This window comes from Trichosurus vulpecula, chromosome 3, assembly GCF_011100635.1.
Source record: "Trichosurus vulpecula isolate mTriVul1 chromosome 3, mTriVul1.pri, whole genome shotgun sequence".
In the NCBI taxonomy this organism is placed as follows: domain Eukaryota; kingdom Metazoa; phylum Chordata; class Mammalia; order Diprotodontia; family Phalangeridae; genus Trichosurus; species Trichosurus vulpecula.
This window is the reverse complement of record NC_050575.1, coordinates 293,740,931-293,764,968: the sequence shown is the minus strand read 5'-3', so window position 1 is coordinate 293,764,968 and position 24,038 is coordinate 293,740,931. Positions and strand designations below refer to the sequence as shown.

General features: G+C 43.2%; 1 protein-coding gene across 1 annotated transcript in view; it reads left to right on the top strand.

The window, feature by feature from the left end:
* XKR6 (XK related 6) overlaps positions 1-24,038 on the top strand; it is a 423,464-nt gene that overhangs the window by 376,995 nt on the left and 22,431 nt on the right. Inside the window, exon 2 of the mRNA XM_036751692.1 lies at positions 8,904-9,100. Within this exon, the coding sequence (XP_036607587.1) occupies positions 8,904-9,100 (197 nt within the window). The remainder of the gene's footprint in view (positions 1-8,903; positions 9,101-24,038) is intronic.

Here is a 24,038-nt window from a genome sequence, read left to right as displayed (position 1 = left end):
TCAAATCCTAACTAGATTTGGAGTCTGGTCTTTCTGATTCCATCTCCAGTATTCCATCTACCTCGTCACCGAGCTGCCTAAATGCCAGGGCTGCCCCTTTGCCATCATCATAGAGTTTTCGATCTGGAGATGGAAGGGGTTCCTCAGAGGCCATCTAGCGCAGCCCCCTCATTTTATAGAGAAGATCCTTGCTGATGCTTGCTAGCCATGTAACCTTGCGCAGGTTGCTTTGACTTTCAGGGACTCAGTTTCCTCATCCCTAAAATGAGGTCAGACTATGGTGTCTAAGATCCCTTCCTTTTTAAATATTCTGAGCCTATCATGTGCCTTGTTTCTTGTGGAGACCAGATGCTTTCCCATCAGGACTGCTTCCAAGGGCCAGGTGACATGGCAGGGCCTGAGTGCCTCTCCAGATCCCAATGCACCAGCTCCCTACTCCCCCTCCTGACACTCCCTCTGTCTCATACTGCACTGTCCCAGGGCCTTCTTGCTTTAGGAAACACTCAGACAGAATTAAAACTGTATGAGGTCACTGGTTTGGCTCAGCTCTCTAACTCCCAGCTGTGTGGGTGAGGCAAGGCATTGAATTAGACTATGTTACCACCTTGTGGTTCAATCAGGTCATTGCTTTCTCTGCATCCCTTGAATTTCCATGTCCTCAGATGACATAGGGAGGAAAAAACCCAAAACACTCCAGTAGAGATCCTTTGGGGATGGAGCTCGCCTCTTCATCCTCTACTTTTTTATTGCTCGGGAACACTCTGGCTTAAACAAAGGGAAACACTGCTGGGCTCTTTTTAGTATGGAACTGATGATGGTTACTTTCTGACGGGCACTATGGGTTAAGAGGAGGGGCTTTTGCTGAACAGAAACCAGACCCAAAGAAGTCATGGAGGTTGGGACAGTCCCCATACCTACTATGAACCGTTCCGGGGTAGTGGCTGCTGAAAGTTTCTCCAGGCAGTTTCTCATCCCTTCTACAGCCCTCCCCACCACCCACTACCGACCACCGACCACCACCAATGCTACAGACACTGCCCCTCAATCCAACCAATCAACAAGTATTTATTGATTAGCTCCTATGAGGGAAGCCTGGAAGAAATCCCAGTCCTAGCAGCTTGGATTAGTCAGTCTAGGCTCAGCTGGCAGAAAGAACAAAGCCAACTCTCTGAAGAAGGCTTGGACTTAGCGAGGGTACCATCTAAACAACAAGGATGACAAGGGGAAGAGGAGGACAGTGGAGAGAGGGAGTATCATAGAGTGGAAAAATACTAGGCTGAGAATTAGGTCCTAGTCCCAGCTCTGGCACTAATTAGATGACCATGGGCAAGTCATGAGCCCCTTCAGAGTCCTCTCAGTTTCTTCACCTATTTTTTTAAAAAAGATTGGTCTAGATCACTGGTTCACTGGTTCTCGAAGTGTGGTCTGGTGGCCTTGGAGGTCCCCAAGACCCTTTCAGAGGTCTTTGAAGTCAAAACTATTTTTATAATAATAATTATGATGAGTTTACATTTTTAATATGGCAAATTTCAGTAGATATAGCCCACATTAACAAAAGCTCTTTGAGGGAGTCCTCAGTAAGTTTGTAAGAGGGTAAGGGGTCCTGAGCCCAAAAAGTCTGAGCGCCACTCCACTAGATGATTCTGTGTATATTCTAACTCCCACAATATGAGTCATGAAGCAGCATGATATAGTGGGGACAGTAGTGACCCAGAAGTGATCAAGACTTGCCTCCTGACTCATTTCCCTGCCCCTTCTGTGGCCTAAGGCATTAGTCTGTCCTTCATTGGCCTCAGTTTCACAAATAATGAAAAAGGAACATTTGTTGTCATTTTTACTGTAACCTTCAGCTTTCCTCATTTCCTGCATCATACCTTCTGATAAAACCCTGGAAGGGAATGAGGTAATGCCAGGATAGTACTTTAAGCTCTTTGGGATGAGATATTATTAAAATACAAGGTTGGATTCCTCTAGAAAGATGCTGGTTCTGTTCATTCAGCTCACTCTGGGCTCACTGCCTTTCCTTTCTGCTTCTGTCATCTGTCGTGGAGGTAGCTTCATTAATTGCTTTAATTTCCTCTGATGGATCAGTCCTAGGTGATTCCGAGTGTCAGCCTTGCTCCAGGGCCTGTGACTAGGATGCAAAAAACCTTTGATAATATTTCAAGCCTCTTGGGAGGCCAATTTCCTCTATTTGTAGACATTGCTGCCCAGTCCTGGGCCCAAGCATGTGTGCCTTTTACCATCACTCTCCAAAGCCAATGTGCATATGAGAAGGAAAGACATCAGATACTTCGCAAGTTGTTCTGGGTGAATGCGAACCTATTACCTGCCTACCTATGATCTATTCAGTAACTTGTCTGGAGTCTGTAGCATCATGTATGTGTATAATGGACTATAGGCAGCATTGTCAGCTTTTTGAGGAAGAAGACTGTCTAATCTATAATTTCCATGACATCCTTTAATCTTTCCAGTTATCAGTCTCTCATCTCCACAACACTGATATTCCAAAAATGCAGGTCTGACCTTACTCTAAAAGCTTTGATGGTTCCCCATGGTCTCTGGAATAAAATGCAAACTATCCTGTTTGACATTCAAAGCCCTACCTTCCCTACTTTCTTTCCAGACTTATTTCTCTTTCCTCTCCCTCACACAATGTTGCAGCCAAACTTGCTGAGCACTTGACATTCTATCCCCTGTCACTGTGCCTTTCCTTATACCGAGACCCTTTCGTCTTCTCTTCTGTCTTAGAATCCCTCACTCAGCTTGAGAGCTACCTCCTATGTGGAGATTTCCGTGATCCCAGCAGCTGTTCATGCTTCCCTCAACCCCCAAATTCCTTTGTACAAATTTGGTATTACTTCTGTATCTACGTGGGTTTTCTCTAGGACAACATTAGCTCTTTGAAGGTAGGGGTCGTCTTTATTTCTGTCTTTGTCTCCTGGGCTTGGCAAGCTCATTTGGGACTCACTTGGGGTTCTTTGGGACTCACTTGGGGTTCTTTTGATAGAGAGAATTCTCAGTGATGACACTCTTGTTGCCAATGCAGATCAACAGCTGCTCTGAAATTTATAGTATTAGAGCATGAGTTACCTGGGGAACTAAAAGGTTAAGTGACTTACCCAGGGTCACACATAGCAGAGCTGGACCTGAAGCCAAGTCCTGAAACTATCTCTCATTGCTCTGTAGTAAATCTATTTTTTGGTTGTTGTTCAGGTGTTTTCCAGTCATGTCTAACTCTTCATGACCCCATTCAGGGTTTTCTTGGCAGAGACACTGGAGTGGTTTGCCATTTCCTTCTCCAGCTTACTTTACAAATGAGAAAACTGAGGCAAACAGGGTTAAGTGACTTGCCCAGAGTCACACAGCTAGTAAGTGTCTGAGGCTGGATTTGAACTCAGGAGGATGAGTCTTTCTGACTCCAGACGCAGCACTCTATCTCCTGTACCACCTAGCTGCACAGTAAATACATAGTATGTACTTAATAAATATTTGTTTAATTGAATGGAATCGTCTTGAACTGTATTAAATTGAGGGTCAGAGAGGGGAATTGACTTGCCTGGGATGGCCAGAACAAGAACCCAAGTGCCCCGATACTTCCTTTTCTCCTCCCAGGCCCCATGTGATTGTTCCTTTGCTTAGATGTACCATTGTTTTTTTAAAAATGCATGTACATGTTCATTGTTCTCTACTTCATTCATTCCACACCATGTAATGCACACGCTTCACTTTTTGGTGATCCTATTTCTGCAACAGAACCCATGCCTGGTGCTGGCCTGGACTGTGATTCAGGAATGTAGGGGAAGGGGAGGAGGGAACATGATTCTTTCTGGTTTTGGTTAGGAGCTTGAGGCTGACATATGTATGTCAGACTATAAGCATACCACCATTATCCAGGTCTTATGCCATGGGCTGCCCCTTTGGGATTTCCTTTGCTCTTAAGCATGCTCTTGATAATGGAGGAGAAATGAGACCAGTGGAAAAGACCAAACAAGAGAAGAGAACCAGCTTCCAGATATCCCTGCTCTCCAAATCCTCACAACTAAGGTCCTTAGTCATGCCTGCTAATATTTAGAGGTTACAGTGGTTATTTTAGACAATACCGATGAATGGAATGGTTTTGAACACCTCTTCTTGCAATAGGGAAATTGATCTAGAGAAAACGAAGGCATCAGCTCAAACTTCTTCAGACAGCTCTTTAAGAAACATGAGCTATCTGAACCATTCTATCTGAATTCTAAGGCAGCAAGAATAATTGTTAATTAAATGTTTAATTCAGCCCCACAAATTCAATTTAACACACACACGTGTGTGTGTGTGTGTGTGTGTGCTATGTTCAAGGCATGGGAGCTAGAGATACAAAGACAGATAAAACATAGACCCTGTTCTCAAGGAGCTTATGATTAAGCTTATGAAGGAAGGATATAGGGAAATGTTGGAAAGGCAAGACACAAGAAACTCTGATAAAAGGGAGCATGTGAAAAATGCAAAGGAGAGGTCCAGGCACCATGTTATTAGACATTGGAGGAGGGAAGGATCACTTTCATCTGGGGAGAGATTACTTTCAGCTTCATGGAGGGAGTGGTGCCTTGAGGGAATGGAGTCAAACTGGGGAGGTAGAGAATGGAGCCCATTTATAAGCAGCGGGGAGAGTGTGAACCAAGGCAAGGAGAGAGAGCTTCCTGAGGGCAGGAACTGTGGATTTGTCTTTCTGTGAGAGCTTAATAAACGCTTGCTGACTGACTGCAACTTGTAGGGAGGCAGAAAGACAATAGGACAGAGAACGTGGCTAGAATTCTGAGTATGGGTAGAGGAATAGTCTTGAGATTAGGCTAGAAGCAGATTGGAGCCTGGATGGGGAGGGCCTTGAACGCCAGGATGAAAACCTTATTTCTTTAGTGCATTAGAACTCATAGACTGGTTTGTAGTGAAATTTATGAGCCAGTAGAGTTGTATTTTTTATGATGCATGGACAATTCATTGTACTCTCAGGCCCCTTATATAATCAATAAGTATACTTCATTTCTGAGGATTTATAGCATTATTTGATTATATTGAATTATTATTGTGGTATCTATCCATTCATTCATTCATTTATTTATTTACCTATTTGTTTATTTACTGTGACACATTGTAGAGGGAGCTGCCTTTGGACCGAAGGCCTGGGTTCAAGGCCTGCTTCTCTAGCTTTGCTAGGGTCATTTTGCTTTCAGTGCTGTGGGAAGCTCTCTAAGACTCAATCAATTGCTGAGGTGTCCACCTGAATCAGTAGAGGGAGCTCCTCCCTACTAGTTCCCTACAATGAAGACATTATAGGTCCTGACCAAAGAAAAGTTAATTAGGCAAATAAGGGAAGAGAATAAGCACCTGCGATGTTCCAGTTACTATGTCAAGTGATTATTACAAATATTGTCTCATTTCATCCTCACAATGACCATGTGAGGTAAGGTGCAATTATTCTCCCCACTTCAAAGATGAGGAAACTGAGTCAGACAGAGGTTAAATGCCTGAATCCAGTTTTGAACTTGGGTCTTTCAGGCTTGGTGCCACTCAGCTGCCTTTAATCAGTGTTTTTGTTTTAGGTCACTTCTATGGAGCACCAAACTCTTGGCCAGGAATTCATTCTCCCCTCCCCCTATATCACATAATTCTTTTAGGGAAAATACAACCACTATACATGTGACTTCTAAGAACATTTTAAAACAAAAGCTTGGATTACCTATATTGCTTTTCAGTCTGTTCATGCTACTGTTTTAGCAACCTTGGATTGGGTGAGCGTCTCACTAACTTCCTACAGTGTTATATATAATACCAGACTCAGAGAAATGGTTTGTAAAAACTTGATGAATTGATAGTGGTGACATTGGTGCTGAACACCAGCACCTTCCCTCTTGATTGGAGGTAAAGGTGTGTTGTAAGAGGAAGAACAACAGACTGGAAATAAAAATACAGTGCCCTAGACCTAGCACTAAAATTAACTAGCTGTGCAAAATTCAGCAAATCACTGAGCCTCTCTGGGACTTAGTTTCTCCATGTGCAAAATGGGAGAATGGGACTGGATGACCTATTCATTGAGACCAGTGTCCCTGCTGATAACATTCCTTCTACTGACAACACTTTTACTCATACCCCTTTGCTCCCAGTCTCCACTTTCAAACTTGCCCTCCCACAAAGATGGCTGGCTATAACTTTGATCTCACCACCGTCCACAAGTGTTCTACTTCTACTTTCACGAACTCCAAAATTCTTTGTGGTTATAATCCTTTATCATTCCATTTCCCCCTATGTCTTAGGACCCCACCCATGTTCATCCTCACTATGGCCTCCTTCTACCCTCAGCTCTTTCCCAGGCTATCACTCCTGTACTGGCTTACACTCTTCTCCTCTCCTTGTATTAGCTCCTTGGTAAACCAGTTCAATTCTAAACTTGATTGTACCATTCCTGATAGCTATAGCCCCCATATCCCTTCTCCTTTTCTTGGCTAAATTCTTTGAGATCTGTTTATAGTGGGTGCTTCAACTTCCTCTCCTCTCATTTCTAAAATCTATATTTGTTGGCTTCCAACCTCATCATTCAACTGAAACTGCACTCTCCAAAGTGATCAATTATCCCTTAATTGACAAATGTAATGGCCTTTTCTCAGTCCTCATTCTTCTTGGTCTCTTTGCAGCATTCAACACTGCTGATCACCCTCTCCTCCTGAATACTCTTTCCTCTCTGGGTTTTTATGACACTGCTGTCTTCTGATCCTCCTCCTACCTGTCTGGCTACTCCTTTTCAGTCTCCTTTGTTAGTTCTTCATCCATGTCGTGTCCATTAACCATGGCTATCCTCCAAGGCTTTTGGGGCCCTGGCCCTCTTTTCTTTCCACTCTATGGGTTCAATTGTCATCTCTGTCCAGTTGATTCCAAGATCCATATATCTAGCCCTTGTCTCTCTTCTAAGCCATAGTCCCACATCACTAATTGCCTATTGGACATCTTGAACTGGATCTCCCATAGATAACCTCAGACTCAACGTATTCAAAACAGAACTCATTATCTTTCCCCCAAACTCTCTTCTCTTCCAAGCTTTCTTATTACTATCAAGGGCACTACTATCCCCCCAGTCACACAGACCCACACCCTCAGTGTCAACATCACACTCACTCATTTCACATATGTAATCTATTGCCAAATCTTGTCATTCTGCTTTCCCAATACCTTTTCTATATCTCCACTTCTCCATTCATACATATACCAACCTATTTCAGGTCCTAACTACTTCTTGCCAAAACTATTATATTAGCCTTTTAATTGATCTCTATGGTTTAAGTTTCTCCCCATTCCAATCCATTCTCCACTCAACAGAAAATCAAAAGATTTTCCTGAGCATAGATCAAATCACATCAGCCCCCCTACACAAGATAAAATCCAGTGGCTTTCTGTTACCATCAGGATCAAATATAAAGTCCTCTGTTATTTCAAGCTCTTTATAACTTGGTTCATTCCTAGCTTTCCAGTCTTATAATTTGCTCCCCTTTATATACTTTATCATCCAGCTATACTGGCTAACTTGCCATTTCTTGAACATAACACTCCATCTCCAGTCCCCTTGCCTTTTCTCTGGCTGTCCCCCATGCCTAGGATGCTCCTCCTTTTTGTCTCTGTTGCACAGTTTCCTTAGTTTCCCTTAAAGGATTTTTAATCTCACCTTCTACAGGATGCCTTTCCCATTCCTCTTGGCTACTAGTGGCTTCCCCCTTGAAGTTACCTCTTATTTATTCAGTGTATTTTTTGTACCTGGGTATCTACTTATTGTCTCCTTCATTAGAATGTAAGCTTCTTGAGGGCTAGAACTATTTTAACTTTTCTTTATATATACAAAGTATGGTATGGTAGAAAGACTACTTGAGTGAGAGTCAGAGGAATTGGGTTCAAAACCAAGCCCCTGCCACTATATGACCTTGGATGAAATCACTTAACTTCTCTGGGACTCAGTTATCTCATCAGTAAAATGTGGAGGTTGGATTTCACGATCTCAAAAGTATCTCTGTGCTCTAAATCCATGACATTATAATATTTAAGAGTGGCCAGCAAGAAAGAGACCACTAACAATGGAGGTGTGGAATGTAACTGCCCAGGGGCTCCTCCACAATTGTGGTGTGGATCTGTTCTAAGAGGTTGTAGACTTCCCTGGGCTCCTGCCTCTCAGTATATTACACTGGCCTAAGGTACTCCAACAAGGTCCCACAATGGGTTCATGAGCAGAGGCAGAAGTAAATCTGCTAGCTGTTTCTCCCTTGTCCACCCCCCCCCCCCAGGATGAGACCTGAGGATGAGGTTGCTGCTATAGAATCCAGGTTTCCTGGGGAATGGATCAGGGGACCCCAGAAGAATGTTCAGCAGGGGTATATGAACAAGGTGCTATGTTTGCTATATCTCCCCAACTTGAATCTTGTGCCTGAAGATACAGCTTCCTCTGTGATTAACCAAATGAAATCTGGAAAGTCTAAAAGGCTTAGAATATCAGAGGAAGAAACATCAGATGCCATCTTGGATGGCCAACCGTGCCATTTTACAGATGAAGAAACTAAGATCCACAGAGGGGAAGTGACTTTCCCAAGGTCATGTGGCTAGTAACTAGCAATGCCAGGATTTGAACCCAGATTTCCTGCCTCTCTTCCAATGCTCATTCTGCTCTCTCCCTCATGTAATGGATAATACTAGATTTCTGGGACTCCAGAGACATTCCCAGGGTACTGTCCATTATCCCAAGAGCAGAGGAGAGAGCATTCCTAGGTGTTGGTGAGGTTCCTATCTTTAGGGTTTTGGCTTTGAAGGAACAAACCAGGTTGCTGCTCTGTGGTCCTCTTTCTCCAACCCACACATGATTTTTTTCTGTTCTCCCCCTCTCCTTGCAGGTATATTCGCACAATGTACCTGGGGATTCAGAGCCAGCGGCGGAAGGAACACCAGCGACGCTTTTATTGGGCTATGATGTACGAATATGCAGATGTCAATATGTTACGCCTCCTGGAGACCTTCCTGGAGAGCGCCCCCCAACTGGTGCTACAGCTCTGTATAATGATTCAAAAGAACAGCGCTGAAACGCTGCCCTGTAAGTGCCCCCCACCCCCAAAATCCTCTCCCCCCCAGCTTCTGGCCGACCCCCTTCTTTCTTCCCCTTAGACCTTCCTCTTCTTGGGCATGGGCTACGTAGCTATGGGCACTCCCACGAGAGAACAGCTAGTGGGATGCATGATGTCAACCTGCCATCTCCCGAGCCCATTTAGGCTCATGTCTTACGCCATCATGTTGATTGCTTGGCAATATCGTTGGAACCATGGGTACGTGTTGGTCTGTCCAAAACATGGGTAAGGGTGAGAACTCATATATCCATCCAGTCATGCTCTTGTTACAGACTTGTAGACCTTTGTGCTTACAGAGTACGCTCCCTTGTTTCAAGTATTCACATGCAGTCTTTATGTGTCCCAGCATAGGACATGGACATGGACACTGCTCTTTGTGGCACATGAACATTAATGTACGTGCTTGAATATGCCCCTTCTCATTTTCCCCATGCTTACTTTACCTATACAGGAAAGAACTCAGCCATCAAACAGTCTTGACAAAAATATAGCCATAAAGACCTGCCTTTTCTGGAGAGGGTCTTTGACATAGGAGACAGAGTGCTGGACGGAAAGTCAGAAAGTCAGTGTTCTCTCCATTACATCATAGACGTGATGGCTTCTAAGGGCTCTTCAAGATCCAAATCTTCGTTCCAGTGAAAGAGAGTGCAACCTAATGGAAAGAATACTGAGCTCATACTGAGGAGACCTGGGTTTGAGAACAGGCTATGCCACTTACTAGCTGTGTGACCTTGGGCAAATCACTTAACCTCCCTGTGCCTCAGTTTCCCCATCTGTAAAATGAGACAAGTCATACTCATACTCCCTATTTCATAGAGTTGTTGTGAGAAAAGCACTTTACAGAATTCTATAGAAGTGTGAACTGTTATTAATATTGTTAGAAAGATTCTCTAGTCCTCAGAAAATCTCATCATCCATATATTCCAGAAGTATGTGTGTCTATGTGTTTGTGTCAGTGAGTGATACTGTCTCTTTGACTATTTCTGATCCAGGGTAGCATTATATCTGGGGGAAGCAGACAAGACTGAGCATTACCCTGGTCACTGGGGCCTCCTTGACTCCTTGGCTGTATTCCTAAACCCTCTGAGTTTTGTGCTCACATACACAGAGTTCTGAGCACCTCCTAAGGAGATGCACAAAGCCTGATCTGCCTTGTATAGGACCCACCTTGGTACACCCATCAGGCTCTAGGCTCCTCCCATTTACTGGCCATACCTTAGTGGAGTGGCAGGAACAACCAGTTGTACCCACATTCTTTACTGGCAGAACTGCTGATCTCAGCACCTGAATTTTTCCTTAATGCTAGTACCTTCTGTGATTATCTCCAGTTTGTCCTGTACATATACATACACACACACACACACGCATACACATATATGTGTATATATGTATATGTATGTGTGTGTGTGTGTGTGTATATATGTATGTATTTATATATGTTACCTGTACTTAGTTGTTTCCATGTTGTCTCCCCCATTAGAGTGTGAGTTCCCTTAGGGCATAGACAGTGGGTTTGTTGGTTTGTTTGTTTTGGAGAGTTTTTGCCTTTTTTTCCATCCTCAGCACATAGTTCCAGGCAAACAGAAAGTGCTTAATAAATGGTTGTTAACTTGACTAGAGTCACTGCACTTAGCTAAATGTTGACTTAGTTCCTTTTTTCCTGACGCTTGACAGTTTCTTTTTTGTGCATGGGGTCTGCAGACAAGAAATTCCATAGCAGAAAGAAAGAAGGAGCCCACTTTAGGAGAAGAAGTCTCATCCATTTGGGCTAGCAAGCTAGACCCTGCTGCTTGGAGTCAGGCTGTGCTCTCAGCTTGTACTCAAGCTTTGGTAAGACTCAACGGTTCTGTCCAGGTCTCCTCTTGTTCTAAATGATCCTCAGACTGGGCACTGCAAGCTCCCCATCCTGAACATAAATAGCAGTGATGGCTAGAGAAGCTAAAATAGCGAGGTTAGCATTCTACAACAGTTATGACCCCAGACCTGCCAGCAGGAAGCGGTGTGTGACTCCGGCTAGTGTTAGAATTGCGACACCATCCTGATGGGGAACAGGTGCTACAGAAGAAGAAAATAAGTATGGCTCTCCAGGACTCCTTTCCTCCTGAGGAACCCCTGCATACTGCCCTTAACTCACTCATTCCTGCACTGAGAGGTGGTCAAAGGAGGATTGGGGAGTGAAAAGAGAACCAGGAGGGGACAGGGCCAAGCTGAGAAACTAGGCAAACCATTGGGCTGTTAGTGCTTCCTCCGCCTCTGAAGTGCTAGGAAATACGTGAATTCTTGTTTTAGAGGGCCTTGGAGAAAAGATACCCCGTGAAATGCAGTCAGTCATTTATTAATTATTATTTATTAATTATTCATTAACTGTGTGCTAGGCACTGCACTGAGTGCTGAGGATACAAAGAAAGGCAAAAACACAGTTCCTGCCCTCAAGGACCTTATATTCTATGGTTCCAGAAGAGGCCCTTGGAGATGTCTCTATTACAGAGGCCTGGCCTTGGGAGAATACTTTCTGGGGACCTTTTACTGAAATGTGTTCTGACTTTTGGCAGTTTGCCCAGGCTCTGGTAATGGTGTAGTGAGTGCCCAGGGATAATAGAAGACCAAGTCAGTCATTTGGTCAAAAAAGCATCTGGGGATACAATGAGAGGCAAAAACAAGGTCCCTACAACTATGTATATATGAGATATACAGATGAAAGGTAATCTTAGAAGGAAGGGACTAGTAACAGGGTGGAGGTAGGGGAGAGAAACTGGAAAGGGCCTAGGATTTTAGCTAAGTCACAAATATTCCGGGAATAGGAATGCCCATGAACCAGAGGCAGAAGACAGCATCCCGTGTAAGGAATAGCAAGAAGGCCAGCATCGCTTGTACAGGGAGTGAAGGAAAGTGTAAGATTGGAAAGGTAGGAAGGAATCAGGTTGTGACAGGATTTAAATGATTGGGAACCACTGGAGTTTATTGAGTAGGTGAGTGACATTCACACTTTTTAAATATTTTATTCTTGTCTAATTACATGTAATAACAATTTTTTACATTCTTTTACAAAAATTGAGTTCCAAATTCTCTCCCTCCTCGTGGAGGGGGCAAGCAATTTGATATAGATTGTACATGTGCAGTCATGCAAAACATCTCCATGTTAAGTCATGTTGTAAAAGAAAACATAGACAACCCCTTTCCCAAACCCAAACCCCAAGAAAAATAAAGTTTTATAAAAAGAATGCTTTGATCTGCATTCAGACTCTGTCAGTTCTTTCTCTGGAGGTGGATAGAATTTTTCAATGCAAGTCCTTTGGGAGTGTCTTGGATCACTGTATTGTTGAGAAGACCTAAGGCATTTGTAATTCTCCATTGTATAATGTTGCTGTTATTATATACAATGTTCTTCTGGTTCTGCTCACTTTACTTTGTATCAGTTCATGCAAGTCTTTCCAGGTTTTTCTGAAAGCATCCTGTTTGTCGTTTCTTATAGCACAATAGTATTCCATCACAATCATATACCACAATTTGTTCAGCCATTTCCCAGTTGGTTGGCATCTCCTCAATTTCCAATTCTTTGCCACTACAAAAAAAGCTGTATATATATATAGCTCCTTTTCCTTTTTTGGATTTTAAAATCTCTTCGGGATGCAAATCTTGTAGTGGTATTGCTAGGTTAAAGGGTGTGCACAGTTTGATAACCCTTTGGGCATAGTTCCAAATTGCTCTCTAGAATGGTTGGATTAGTTCACAACTACATCAACAATGCATTAGTGTCCCACTTTTCTCCCATCCCCTCTAACATTTGTCATTTTCCTTTTTTGTCATATTAGCCAATCTGATAGGTGTGAGGTGATACCCAAGAGTAGTTTTAATTTGCATTTCTCTCAGACCCACATTTTTGAAAGATCTTTTTGGCAGCTGAGTAGACAAGGGGCTAGAATGAGGGAGAGATTTGAGGTAAACAGACCAACTAGCAGACTATTGCAATAGTCCAGGTGTGAGGTTCCATGAGCCTTTACCAGTGTGGTGACTGTGGGAGCAGAGAGAAGGGGACATCTGTGAGAGATAATATAAAGGAAGAAATGACCAGACTTAGCAGACTGGGTATGTGGAGTGAATATAAGAAAGAAGTTGAGGGTGCCCTTCACAACAATAGGGAAGAGGAGAGGGTTTAGGGGTAAAAGATTGGGAGTTCAGCTTACCTGAGCCAGGGCCAACCTTGCCTGGGCATCTGTAGGTTCTATGGAATTCCTGGCCCTGTACTCTGCATGGTGAACAGAGCTGGTGCCACATCTGCAGGAGATTATGCTGGGCTGGGGCTGGGAGGAGAGGACCATTTTCTCTTTCACTAGCCTCTCCTCTTCTTAAGGCTGCTGTGAACTCCTTGTAGAAGACTCCCACCCTTACTGTTCAAGATACATTTTAATTATCTCCACTGTCCTCCACGCCTGTCATGTATACCTACACATATTCACACAGAAGGGGCTCAGCTGTAGGAGAAACTGAGCTAGGCTGACTTCTTGTACCTGTTTGCCACCTTCTACCTTATGGTCATTCTAAGGGCAGGGTTCATGCTACCAGGTATCTTGGAAAGATGTGGCGGGCCCTAGGTGTCTCAGTCCTCAGCTTCAGTTAGGCCCACTCTTTCTCCTGCCTTCTTCCCTTTCAGAATGTAAACATAGGCAAGCTGGTCCTGGACTTCCTTCCTGGAGAGCAAAATCGATATGGAAACTCATGGTGCTTCTTTGCCAGTCAATTCCAGCAGCAGTTGAAGGCTGCCAAACTCTCTAATTCCTCTCGTTATGCTGGGGCACTGGAGGAGGCGAGCAGCCCACTGTAGCAGCAGATGGGTGGCATGTGTTGCTAAAGACAAGCAGCAAGGCGGAAAAGAGGTGGCAGGAGCGAGAATGGGTTCTGAAATCCCTACCATCAGTAGGAGTTAGCCAGAGCCATCCTGTGGCTTTTGACAGCTAGGGTTGGGCCACTGTTTCTTTTGAGAGTTCAGAGGATATCTTCAGTCTTGAGAAGGCTCTCCTGATCCTACTTTTATCCTGCCCCTGCTGGCTTAAATCTTGGAGGTCACATGTGGGTGAGGCTGGACTCCTCAGCCACCATGGAAATAAATGTAACTCCCCATGCCAAGGGCCTGAGGGAAAAGGTGATTTCACTGATCTAGGGAATTCTTAGAAAACAAAACTCCCTCCATCAGTGGAGGCTGGCACCTCAGGCACTGAAAGGTTAAAGAGATCATCCAGGGTCATACAGAGAGAGGCAGTGTTTGAACCCAGACATTCCTAGGTCCGAGGCTGGCTTTCTATCCATGCCACATGACCTCTCATGTCTGCCTATTTTTGCCGTTCTTTGTATTCCTAGTGTTTAGCACAGTGCCTGGTATTACATAATAAATGCTTGTTGACTGACTGACCAATTGTATAATAAGAACAAGACACTGGATATATGACACCATGACTTTTTTATTCTTTTTCTGCCTTTTAAAAATGAGAATGTGTCTCTACAGATTCAATAGTATTCATTCAACAATCATTTATTAAGTCCCTGTTATGTGCAAAGTGCTTTGTTGGCCACTGGGGGTGATGAAGACCCAGTCCCTCTCATCAAAGGCCTTAGAGTCCAGTGAGAGTGGGCATAAGCCACATATATCAATATTTAATATAACTGGATAATTAATACAGATCAGAATAGAAGGGGCATACAAGGGGCATGAACTGATATGTGAAGTTTGGAGAAGGAAGTATCTACTGACTAGAGGCATCAGAGAAGGTTACATGGAGGAGGTGGCATTTGAGATGAGCTTTGAGGGACTGCTCAGTTTTTGAAGGGCAGATATGGGGAGAGGAGGGTATTGTGGGGGGGTAGAAAAAATATTAGCAAATACAGAAAGGTGGGAAAGTCCTAGATGTGTACAAGAGATTGGACAGGAGTTAGTGTATGTGCAGTGGAATAGCATCAGGTAGGGTTGGAAAGAAAGCTAAGTGTCAGGTTGTAGGGGGTCTTGAATGGCAGTGTAAGAGGTTTGGTTTTAATTTGGGAGGAAAGAGGGATCCGCTGAAGAATTTTGAACAAAAGAGGGACGTGTTCAGGTCTGTGCAGCAGGAAGATTAGTCTGGCAATACTGTAAAGTCATGGCTGGGAGTAGAGAGATACTCAAGGGCAGAGAGACCTTTGGGAAGGCCGCTGCAGTAGTGCAGGCAGAACACAGTAGGGCCTCTGTTACAGGTGTAGCCATGAGCATTTTAGGGGGAGAACAGACTCATAAGGCAGTGCAGAGCCAGAATCAGCAGGACAGAGATGATCACGCTGCCTAAGCGTGACAGAAGGAGCACTGGAGTGACAGAAGACAAGCTCTAGTTGTTGCCCTGCTGCTGAATTTACCCGTTTGACCTCCAGAAAGGCCCTTCCCCACTCAGCCTCAGTTTCCTCTTCTGTAGAATCATGGTGTTAGCATAGATTACCTCCAAGATTCCCTCCAGCTCGGACATTTGCTTGATGATTCTGTTCTCTGCAAGCAAATGATTCTGTCCTTTTAGCTTAGTAATCTAGGGATCAGGAGAAGGAAGCCTTAGGCAGGGCAAGGAGAGGTTACTCTAAATGTAAGACAGTCCGCGAGAAGAAGGTGGGCCAAATAGAATTGTTTGCCATAAAAATGGTTTCATGAAACATTTGTAAAATATCCTAATGAAACCTAATACAAAATTCAGAGCAATAACTAGCCAGGAGCCACTAGGACTTTGCCCATGGGTAGAGGACACAAAACATTAACACATGTCCTCTTTTCAAAAAAAAATAACGTTCGTGTTTTTATTTTGAATTCCAAATTCTCTCCCTCCCTCCTCCAGTCCTCTCCCACCCACTGAGAAGGGAAGCAATATGGTGCCCATTCTATATGTAACACATGTACTCCTTCAGCAGAATAGAGGGAAGCAAGAAAACTGAGCTCAGAGAAGAAGGGTTCCTGGTGGGTGTAGGGACAGCAAACTGTTCATGCCCATCCTTTCCTCATCCTTCCCATAAAGAAATCTTCAACACACTCTATCCCAGAGGTGGGGAACCTGCAGCCTTGAGGCCACATGTGGCTCTCTAGGTCCTCAAGTGTGGCCTTTTGACCAAGTCCAAGTTTTATAGAACAAATCCTTTTATTAAGAGGATTTGTTCTGTGAAGTTCAGATTCAGTCAAAGGGCTACATTTGAGGACCTAGAAGGTCACATGTGGCCTTGAGGCTACAGGTTCCCTATTCCTGTATTCCCTGGTTCCCCTCCCTAGGGCTTTTACTTCCCTCCTTCCTTCAAAGGCTGACCTACCTCTGTCTCCCTCTCCCCCTTTAAGGATGAGTAATAATCCTAGTGCCACCTTCAGTCCTCTACAGTTTGTGAGGGAGAGCCTTAATGAGGCCTCTCTGATGGAGCCTGAAGGGCATGGGACCCTACCTGCCATAGGTTGGACTAGATGTCTTCTAAGGTCTCCTTCTAACTCTGAGATCTTATCCCCTAAGCCACTAAGATAACTAATTTCCCCATCTGCCTAATTGAACTTGTCTTAATTACTTTTACTACTTTCCTATCATAAATTACAAAACTGATTTGAGTAAATAGCTCCTGCTCCTGGCACCACTTGGTGCTGCTTGCCCTAGGTGCCAAAACTACCAGTTATAGTTCTGGCAAAACCTAACCGATCTAGCTCCTTTGCCAACAGTGAGCATAACAGTGTTTTGTGCGTGCCCATTCCTGGTGAGGGAGGTAGTAGCCCAGGAATCTTGTTGGCCTCGATTCTCTTTGGGGTTTCCCTGCTACTGTACTGTTCATATAAAGGAGTGGGAGATGTGACAATAATGTTCACTTTTTCACAACAACATCGCTACCTCAGACTCGGGAAGAGCTGGCCTCCTTTCTAGCTGCCTCAATTTACTTTTCGTGTGGTCAGGAAAAAGTCCAGTTATAGTCCTCAAGTGACCTTCAGTAGCATCCTAGTAAATGCCCTCAATTGACCTGATATGCTTTTTACTTGTAAGAGCTTGCCAAAGTCTTTTTTTTCCCTTCCCTCCTTACATATATAAAAGTATGGGAAACGAGGTAGTCTCTCTTACTGATCTCCACGTGGTATTTTCCTGCTTTTTTTCTTTTTATAAGAGTTCACTCTAATCTTCCCTTCCCTTGGTCCACATTCCAATCTCCTCCTGCTCAATTAAGCCAAGTTATTCAAGATGTTCATCCGCTTGGCAGACCCGGTAGGCCAGGGTCTAAAACCTGATTCATGGTCCCTGCGATTAGATTATGAAGTTCTTTTCATGCCCGAGGCTGTAATTAGAGACATGATTGTTCCTGAGCATGAGGTGGCTTTTGCCCTGAGCAGACTGGGCTGACATCAGCTTCCTCAGCTGAACCTTTCCCTTGTCTTCTGAATGGGTCAGATCTCCTGCTATGTGTATTATTTAAATATTAGCCTGCTTTGACTTCTCTACTCTAGAAGCCAGCAGATTGAAGAGAACTGGACTTGGAATCAAGAGCCCTGCAGTTTTGTCCTGGTTCTGCTAATAATTGCTGGCTATTCTTTGTGATTTTCATTGAGGCTGCTAGGTGATTCAGTGGACAGAGTGCTGGACCCAGAATTAGGAAGGCCCTGAGTTCAAATATGGCCTCAGACTCTTACTGGCTGTGTGACCCTGGGCAGGTCAGTTAATCTCTCTCGGCCTCAGTTTCCTCATCCGTAAAATGCAGATGATAATAGCACCTTCCTCCCAGGATTGTTGTGAGGATCCAATGATATTTGTAAAGTGCTTTGCCAATTTTAAAGTGCTGTATAGATTGTAGCTAGTGGTGGTGGTGGTGGTGGTGTGGTAGTAGTAGTAGTAGTAGTAGTAGTAGTAGTAGTAGTAGTAGTAGTAGTAGTAAAGTAATTTCTTCCCCTTGGCCTCAGTTTCCTCATCTGTAGAATGAAGATGTTGGACTAGACAATCTCTCAAGCTCCTTCCAACTCTGGCATCTTCTAGGTCTCTGGTCCTGTTCATCTAAGACTGAGCCAATTCAAATCAACAAAACCTTAATTGAGCATACATACAAGGTGCTGTCCTAGACTCTGAGGACACAAGGGCAAAAAAATCCAAAATGAAAGAACCTCTACCCTTCTGACAATTGTGTTCTCCTGGAGCTGACAGGTCCTTCTTTTCAACTTAACACATATAATTTTTAAGTGCTTCTGTTCAAGGCAGCATTCTGGGTGTTGAGGAAGGAACAAAAATAAGTAAAGGGTTAGTAACCTGGTGGTCAGTCTCTCCTCAGTCCTATGTGCTAAGTGACAACAAATGAGAAAAAGAAAGACAGCCCCTGCTCTCATTGCACCAGGGTGGTGGAAGTATCAGAGGAGAGAAGGTTGCATATCTGAGAGATTTTACAATGAATTGGATATGGGGGATGAGAGAGAATGAGAAGTTGAGGATGACACCCAGGTTGAGAAGATGGCTGAGTGGGATGGACTAGTGGCACCTTTCATAGTAATAGGGAAGTTAAGGAGAGAGGAGAGTTTAGGGGGAAGACAAATCCAGTCTGAAATATTAAGTAGGCAGTTGAAGATGTGAGACCAGAGTCCAGGACTGGACAAATAAATCTGAGAATCATCTGCCTAGAGATGATAGTTGAATCCATGGAAACTGATGGGATCACTAAATGAAGTACTTTTGAGGGAGAAGAGAAGATGGCCTAGGACACAGCCTTGAGGGACATTCATAGTTATTGGGTATGACTTGGATAAAAATCTAGCAAAGGAAACTGCGAAGGAGTGGTCAGACAGATAGGAAGAGAACCAGGAGAGAGCAGTGTCGTGAAGAACTAAAGATAATAGTTTCAAGGAGAAAAAGGTGATTGACAGTATCAAAGGCTACAGAGAAGTCAAGAAAGATAAAGACTGAGAAGAAGCCCTTAGATGTGGCATTTGAGGGATCATTGGTAACTTCGGAGAGAACAGTTTCAGCTGAAACATGAGGCTAGAAGTCAGGTTGTTGAGAGTTAAGAAGGGAATGATAGGAAAGAAAGTAGAGGCGTTGATTGTAGATGGTTTAACCAGAAGAAGGAGGCGAGGGATAAAAAAAAGGCTAGCAGGGATGGATGGATCAAGTGAGGGTTGGTTTTTTTTAAACGATGGGGGAGACACGGACATGTTTGTAGGTGATACGGAAGCAACCAGTAGATCGAGACTGAAGATAAGTGAGAGAGTGGGGATGATAGTCTCCAGGAGGGAAAGGAAAAGGCTAGGGAGACATTGCTTTCTCCAGCTCTCATCCTAAGATGAGATTTTACTATTTTGAATAGTAAAAACATGTTATTTTGACTTTTAGACTTCTTGGAAGCAAGAATGAGATCTTTTCACAGAATTACCAAATTGGAAGGTAACCCAGAGGCCATTTCATCCAACCAATACCTGAACGAAATATCCCCTCTATAACATATGTGACAGGTGGTTATCCAGACTTTGTTTAAAGGCCTTCAGTGAAAAGGAACTTACTACTTCCCCAGGCAGCTCATTCCTCTGTTAGGAGAGCTTTGTTTCTATCCAGTCCAACTCTCTTTCTCTAACGTCTATTCACTATTTGTGTTTCCATGTGTGGAGCCAACAAGAAATCTAACACACTTTCCGCATATTTTCAGATAGTTGAAGACAGCTATTACGTGCCCCTTAAGTCTTCTCTTCTCTAGATTAAACATCCCTCATTTCTTTGAATAATCCTCACATGACATGGTATTTGCATCCCTGGTGCTATTCATTCATTCATTCATTTAATCATTCATTCATTCATGATGCCTGTCAACTTGTATGGACATACCAACATCCTTGTAAGATAGAAGGTTCGGGTCAAGTGAAGGTCCAAAGAAGCCACCTTGGCTAAGATCAGGAAGAGGAAACGTTCTTAGATAATTTTCTCCAGAGCTGGTGTGCAGCTAAGTGAGCTATTTAAGCACTGCAGACTTTCCCCCCAGTGTCAGTAGAGTCCACTGGGAGATCTGCTTGAAGCGCTTCTTAGTTGATGACTTCCATTCCAAGCTGTTGGGTACATCTGTGTTCCCATTTTGTTTGTTTTCTAAGTTATAGAGTACACTGAGGGAACAGGAGTACCCACGTTGTTAACTGGGGTGGCAGTGGATAAGGTAGATTTAACTAAGCTATAGAAACAGCTGTTCAGTGATATTTAGAGAGCATTCTATGAGAGTCTACATAGGAAAGGAGTCTGTTTTATATCATAATATGGCTTGTATTTGGGTGATGTCTTTTATCTGGAGTTTGTATTTGTTATAGCAATCAGTAAAGTGTGTCCATGCATACATCCACGTGTAGAATGTAGAATGAGGCTACTTGCTTCCTTCCAAGTGCTGAAAGCAGAAATTTATACATGTTTCTGCTGTATACACATTTATACAGCACTTTATAGTTTATAAAGCACTTCCCTCACAATTCTTTGAGGTAGGTTGCATAAGTATCATTAACTCCGTTTAACAGATGAGAAAACTGAAGGTCAGAGAAGTTGTGAACTTACTTGCCTGTGGCTAAAGAATTATTAAGGGCCTGAACAAGAGCTCAGACTCACATGTTTTGATTTGAAGGATGCACAAATAACTACAGTCAAGGGCTGACGGCAGAAGGTTGTATGTATTTCTGCCTCGGTTTTGATTATGGATAGTATGGTAGTAGGGGCAGCTAGGTGGTGCAGTGGATAGAGTGCAGGCCTGGAGATAGGAAGGCTCATCTTCTTGAATTCAAATCCAGCCTCAGACACTTACTAGCTGTGTGACCCTGGACAAGTCACCTAACCCTGTTGCCTCAGTTTCCTCATCTGTAAAATGAGTTGGAGAAGAAAATGGCAAGCCACTCTAGTATCTTTGCCAAGAAAACACCAAATGGGGTCATGACACAACTGAAATGATTGAACAACAAGAAGAAATATGCCACAACAGAAAGCTCTCTGGATGCATGAGTCCAAAGATATCAGTTCAAATCTTTGTTTTTCTCCTTGCAAGCTAGATGAGTAACGTGGTATAGTCAAAAAAGCATTGATTCAAAGTCAGAAGACCTGGGTTCAAATCCCAGCTGTGTTACCTACTAATGAGAAGTTGGACTTAGTGTTTTCTAGGGTCAGGTTTCTTGTTTGTAAAAGAGCTTTGGGATAAATGATCTCTAAGGCCCCGTTGGAGAGCTAACATCCTGTGACCACAGGCAGCACAGTTAACCTCTCTGAACCTCAGCTGTAAAATGGAACTAATGATGCCTACCTATCAGGGCAGCTGTGGGAACTGAATGAGATCATGTTTGTAAAATGCCTTATAAACTGCAAACTATAAAATTATAAATATATAAACTATAAAAATATAAAGTATAAAATACTAAGCCAGAACTATTAGTATTCTTTTACCCACACCCTCACAAAACAAGTTATGATTATTGAAATGAGAAACAACTAAACCCCTGCCACCCACCGACCTACCTTGGACCTGTCAATCAATCAACAAGCATTTGTTAAGCACCTGGTATGTGCCAGGCTCTGTGCAAAGTGCTGGGGATACAAAGAAAGCTGTAACCAGTGCCTGCCCTTATGGAGCTTACATTCTAATGGGGGAGACAACATGAATATAAATAGGTCCATAGAAGATACATGCAGATTAGATGGAAGGGGACCTTAGACAGGAAAGCTCTAGCAGCTGGGGAGATTAGGAAAGGTCTCCTGCAGAAGGTGGGATGTGAGCTGAAATTCACCTCATGCTGCCACTGGCCTCACCCTACCCCAGCACCCATCCTGTCTCTTGGTACCATTTTTTTACCATCGCCACCTCCATGGCTCCATTCAGTAGAAAGGAAATAAGCTTAAATTCCACATAAGATTTCTCAGTTGTTGAAATGGTTATTCTCCCAAATGTTCTTTTGTTCCAGATGGGATCTGGGTTGGAAAGATTGTTGGTCTGATCCAATGTGCCATTTATTATCTACCTTGTTTTTGGTACCTTGCTATCGAATGTGCCATCCAAAGGATTTCGGATCAAACTTTATAGAATCTAAACCGTAAAAGCTAAACAGAGACAATGTGATAGAGTTCCCTCAGGATTCCACATCCAAATCTTTTACCCTCTTGCTGTGCTTAGAGAAAGTCGCATATTTTTTTAAAGCCTTCGTTTTCCCATCTACAAAACTGAAACAGTAATTCTCTCTCCTCTCTTTACTCCCTCCACCTCTCCTCTCACACATACAAACCCACTTAAAAGAGATGGCATGAGAATGAATGAGCAAAGTGCTTAGACTTCCATCAACCTTAAGTGCATAAATGAGTTAATGTTGATGGTCTTCCCAGGAAAGTTCAGATTAGTTATTTATAAATGTTCACTCTGGCCTTAAGGTTTGTGATCTAGTTATCTCATCAAGGGGTACTCCTGTTGTACTAGGAGTAGTGGTGGTGGTGGTACTAGTGGTAGTAGTAGGAGGAGTAGTAGTCATAGAGGTAGAAGTGGTAGAGTAGTACTGGTGGTGGTGCTGGTAGCAGTAGTATGTCTCAGAGCCTCTGATGAAAATGGGATACCAATAGTAGTAATTCTACCAGTAGTAGTATGTCTCAATTCCTCTAGATTTATGAAAGTGGCATACTAATAGTAATAGTATAATGGTAATAGTCGCGTAGTAGTAGCAGTAGCAGTAGTGGTAGTGGTAGTAGTAATATCAAAGCTTTAGAGCTAGAAGGGGCCCTAGAGGTCATCTAATCCAACCCTCTCACTTTACAGATAGGGAAACTGAAGCCCAAAGAGGTATGGTGCCTTATCCAAAGTTACACAGGTTGTAAATGGAAAAAAAACAAAACAAAACAAAACTGGTATTTGAACTCAGGTTCTATGATTCTAGGCATTGTATGCATTATGAGGCTCAATAGCTAATATTTCTATATCATTTTAAAGTTGTATCTGTTATCTCATTTAAGTCTCATGGAAATCCTGTGAGGTAGGTTGTATGTATCCCCATTTCATAGATGAAGATAATGAGGCTTAGAGAGGTTAAATTACATGTCCATGGTCATGCAGCTAGTAAATGTTAAATGTAGGATTTGAACCTTGGTCTTCTTGACTCAAAGCCTAGCACTTTACATAAAGAAGAAGGATGTTTGACATGTGGAAATGGAACGGAGAGGTGGGGGACAGGGGAGGAAGTTCTCCTTAGCTAGTAAAGTGTTAATTTCTACAGCCATCTACCATAGTTATATATAATGAACAAGACAGTGTGGCATTGGGTTTCCCTAACAGAAAGTAGAGTATGGTGCATTGAAAAAAAGGCAATATTATTTGTGGGCATGTGCCTTCACCTCTCTGTGTCTGTCTCTTCACTTATAAGACAAAATAATGACAATTATATTACTTTCCTCAAAACAGGGCCGTTGTGAGGAAAGAGTTCTGTATTCCTAAGAAGCGATAGAAATATACGCTGTTATTCTCATGAGCAGGCTCTTACTAACTTTGTCAGAGGGAAGAGGAAAGCAGAACTTAAGGGGCAGTCATGTTTAGATGAAAGATCAGCTTCATCATTAATAGATTCAAAGGAGACAGGGCTTTGAAAAAATACAAGTGTGGGGTGAGGGAGATGGAAAGGGGAAAAGGGGAAAGAGAAAGGATCCAAGCTGAGAGGAGGTGAAAGTGATGAGGAATGAAGGAAGACTCATCCAGGTGTGAAGGACCTGGTACAGGGGTAAGATGCAGTATTGGGAATGGAAGAGTATGGAGAAACCAAGAGGAAGATAAATAGGGAAGACAGGTAATAGACAAATGATGGAAGAATCAAGTGTGGGCCAGGGAAGATTGATAAATTGCTGTTCATGGTTAGACTGGACCCTATATAGCTCAATACACCAAAAGAGCCATGGTTTCATTGTGTAGCTACTGTTTCTGCAGATA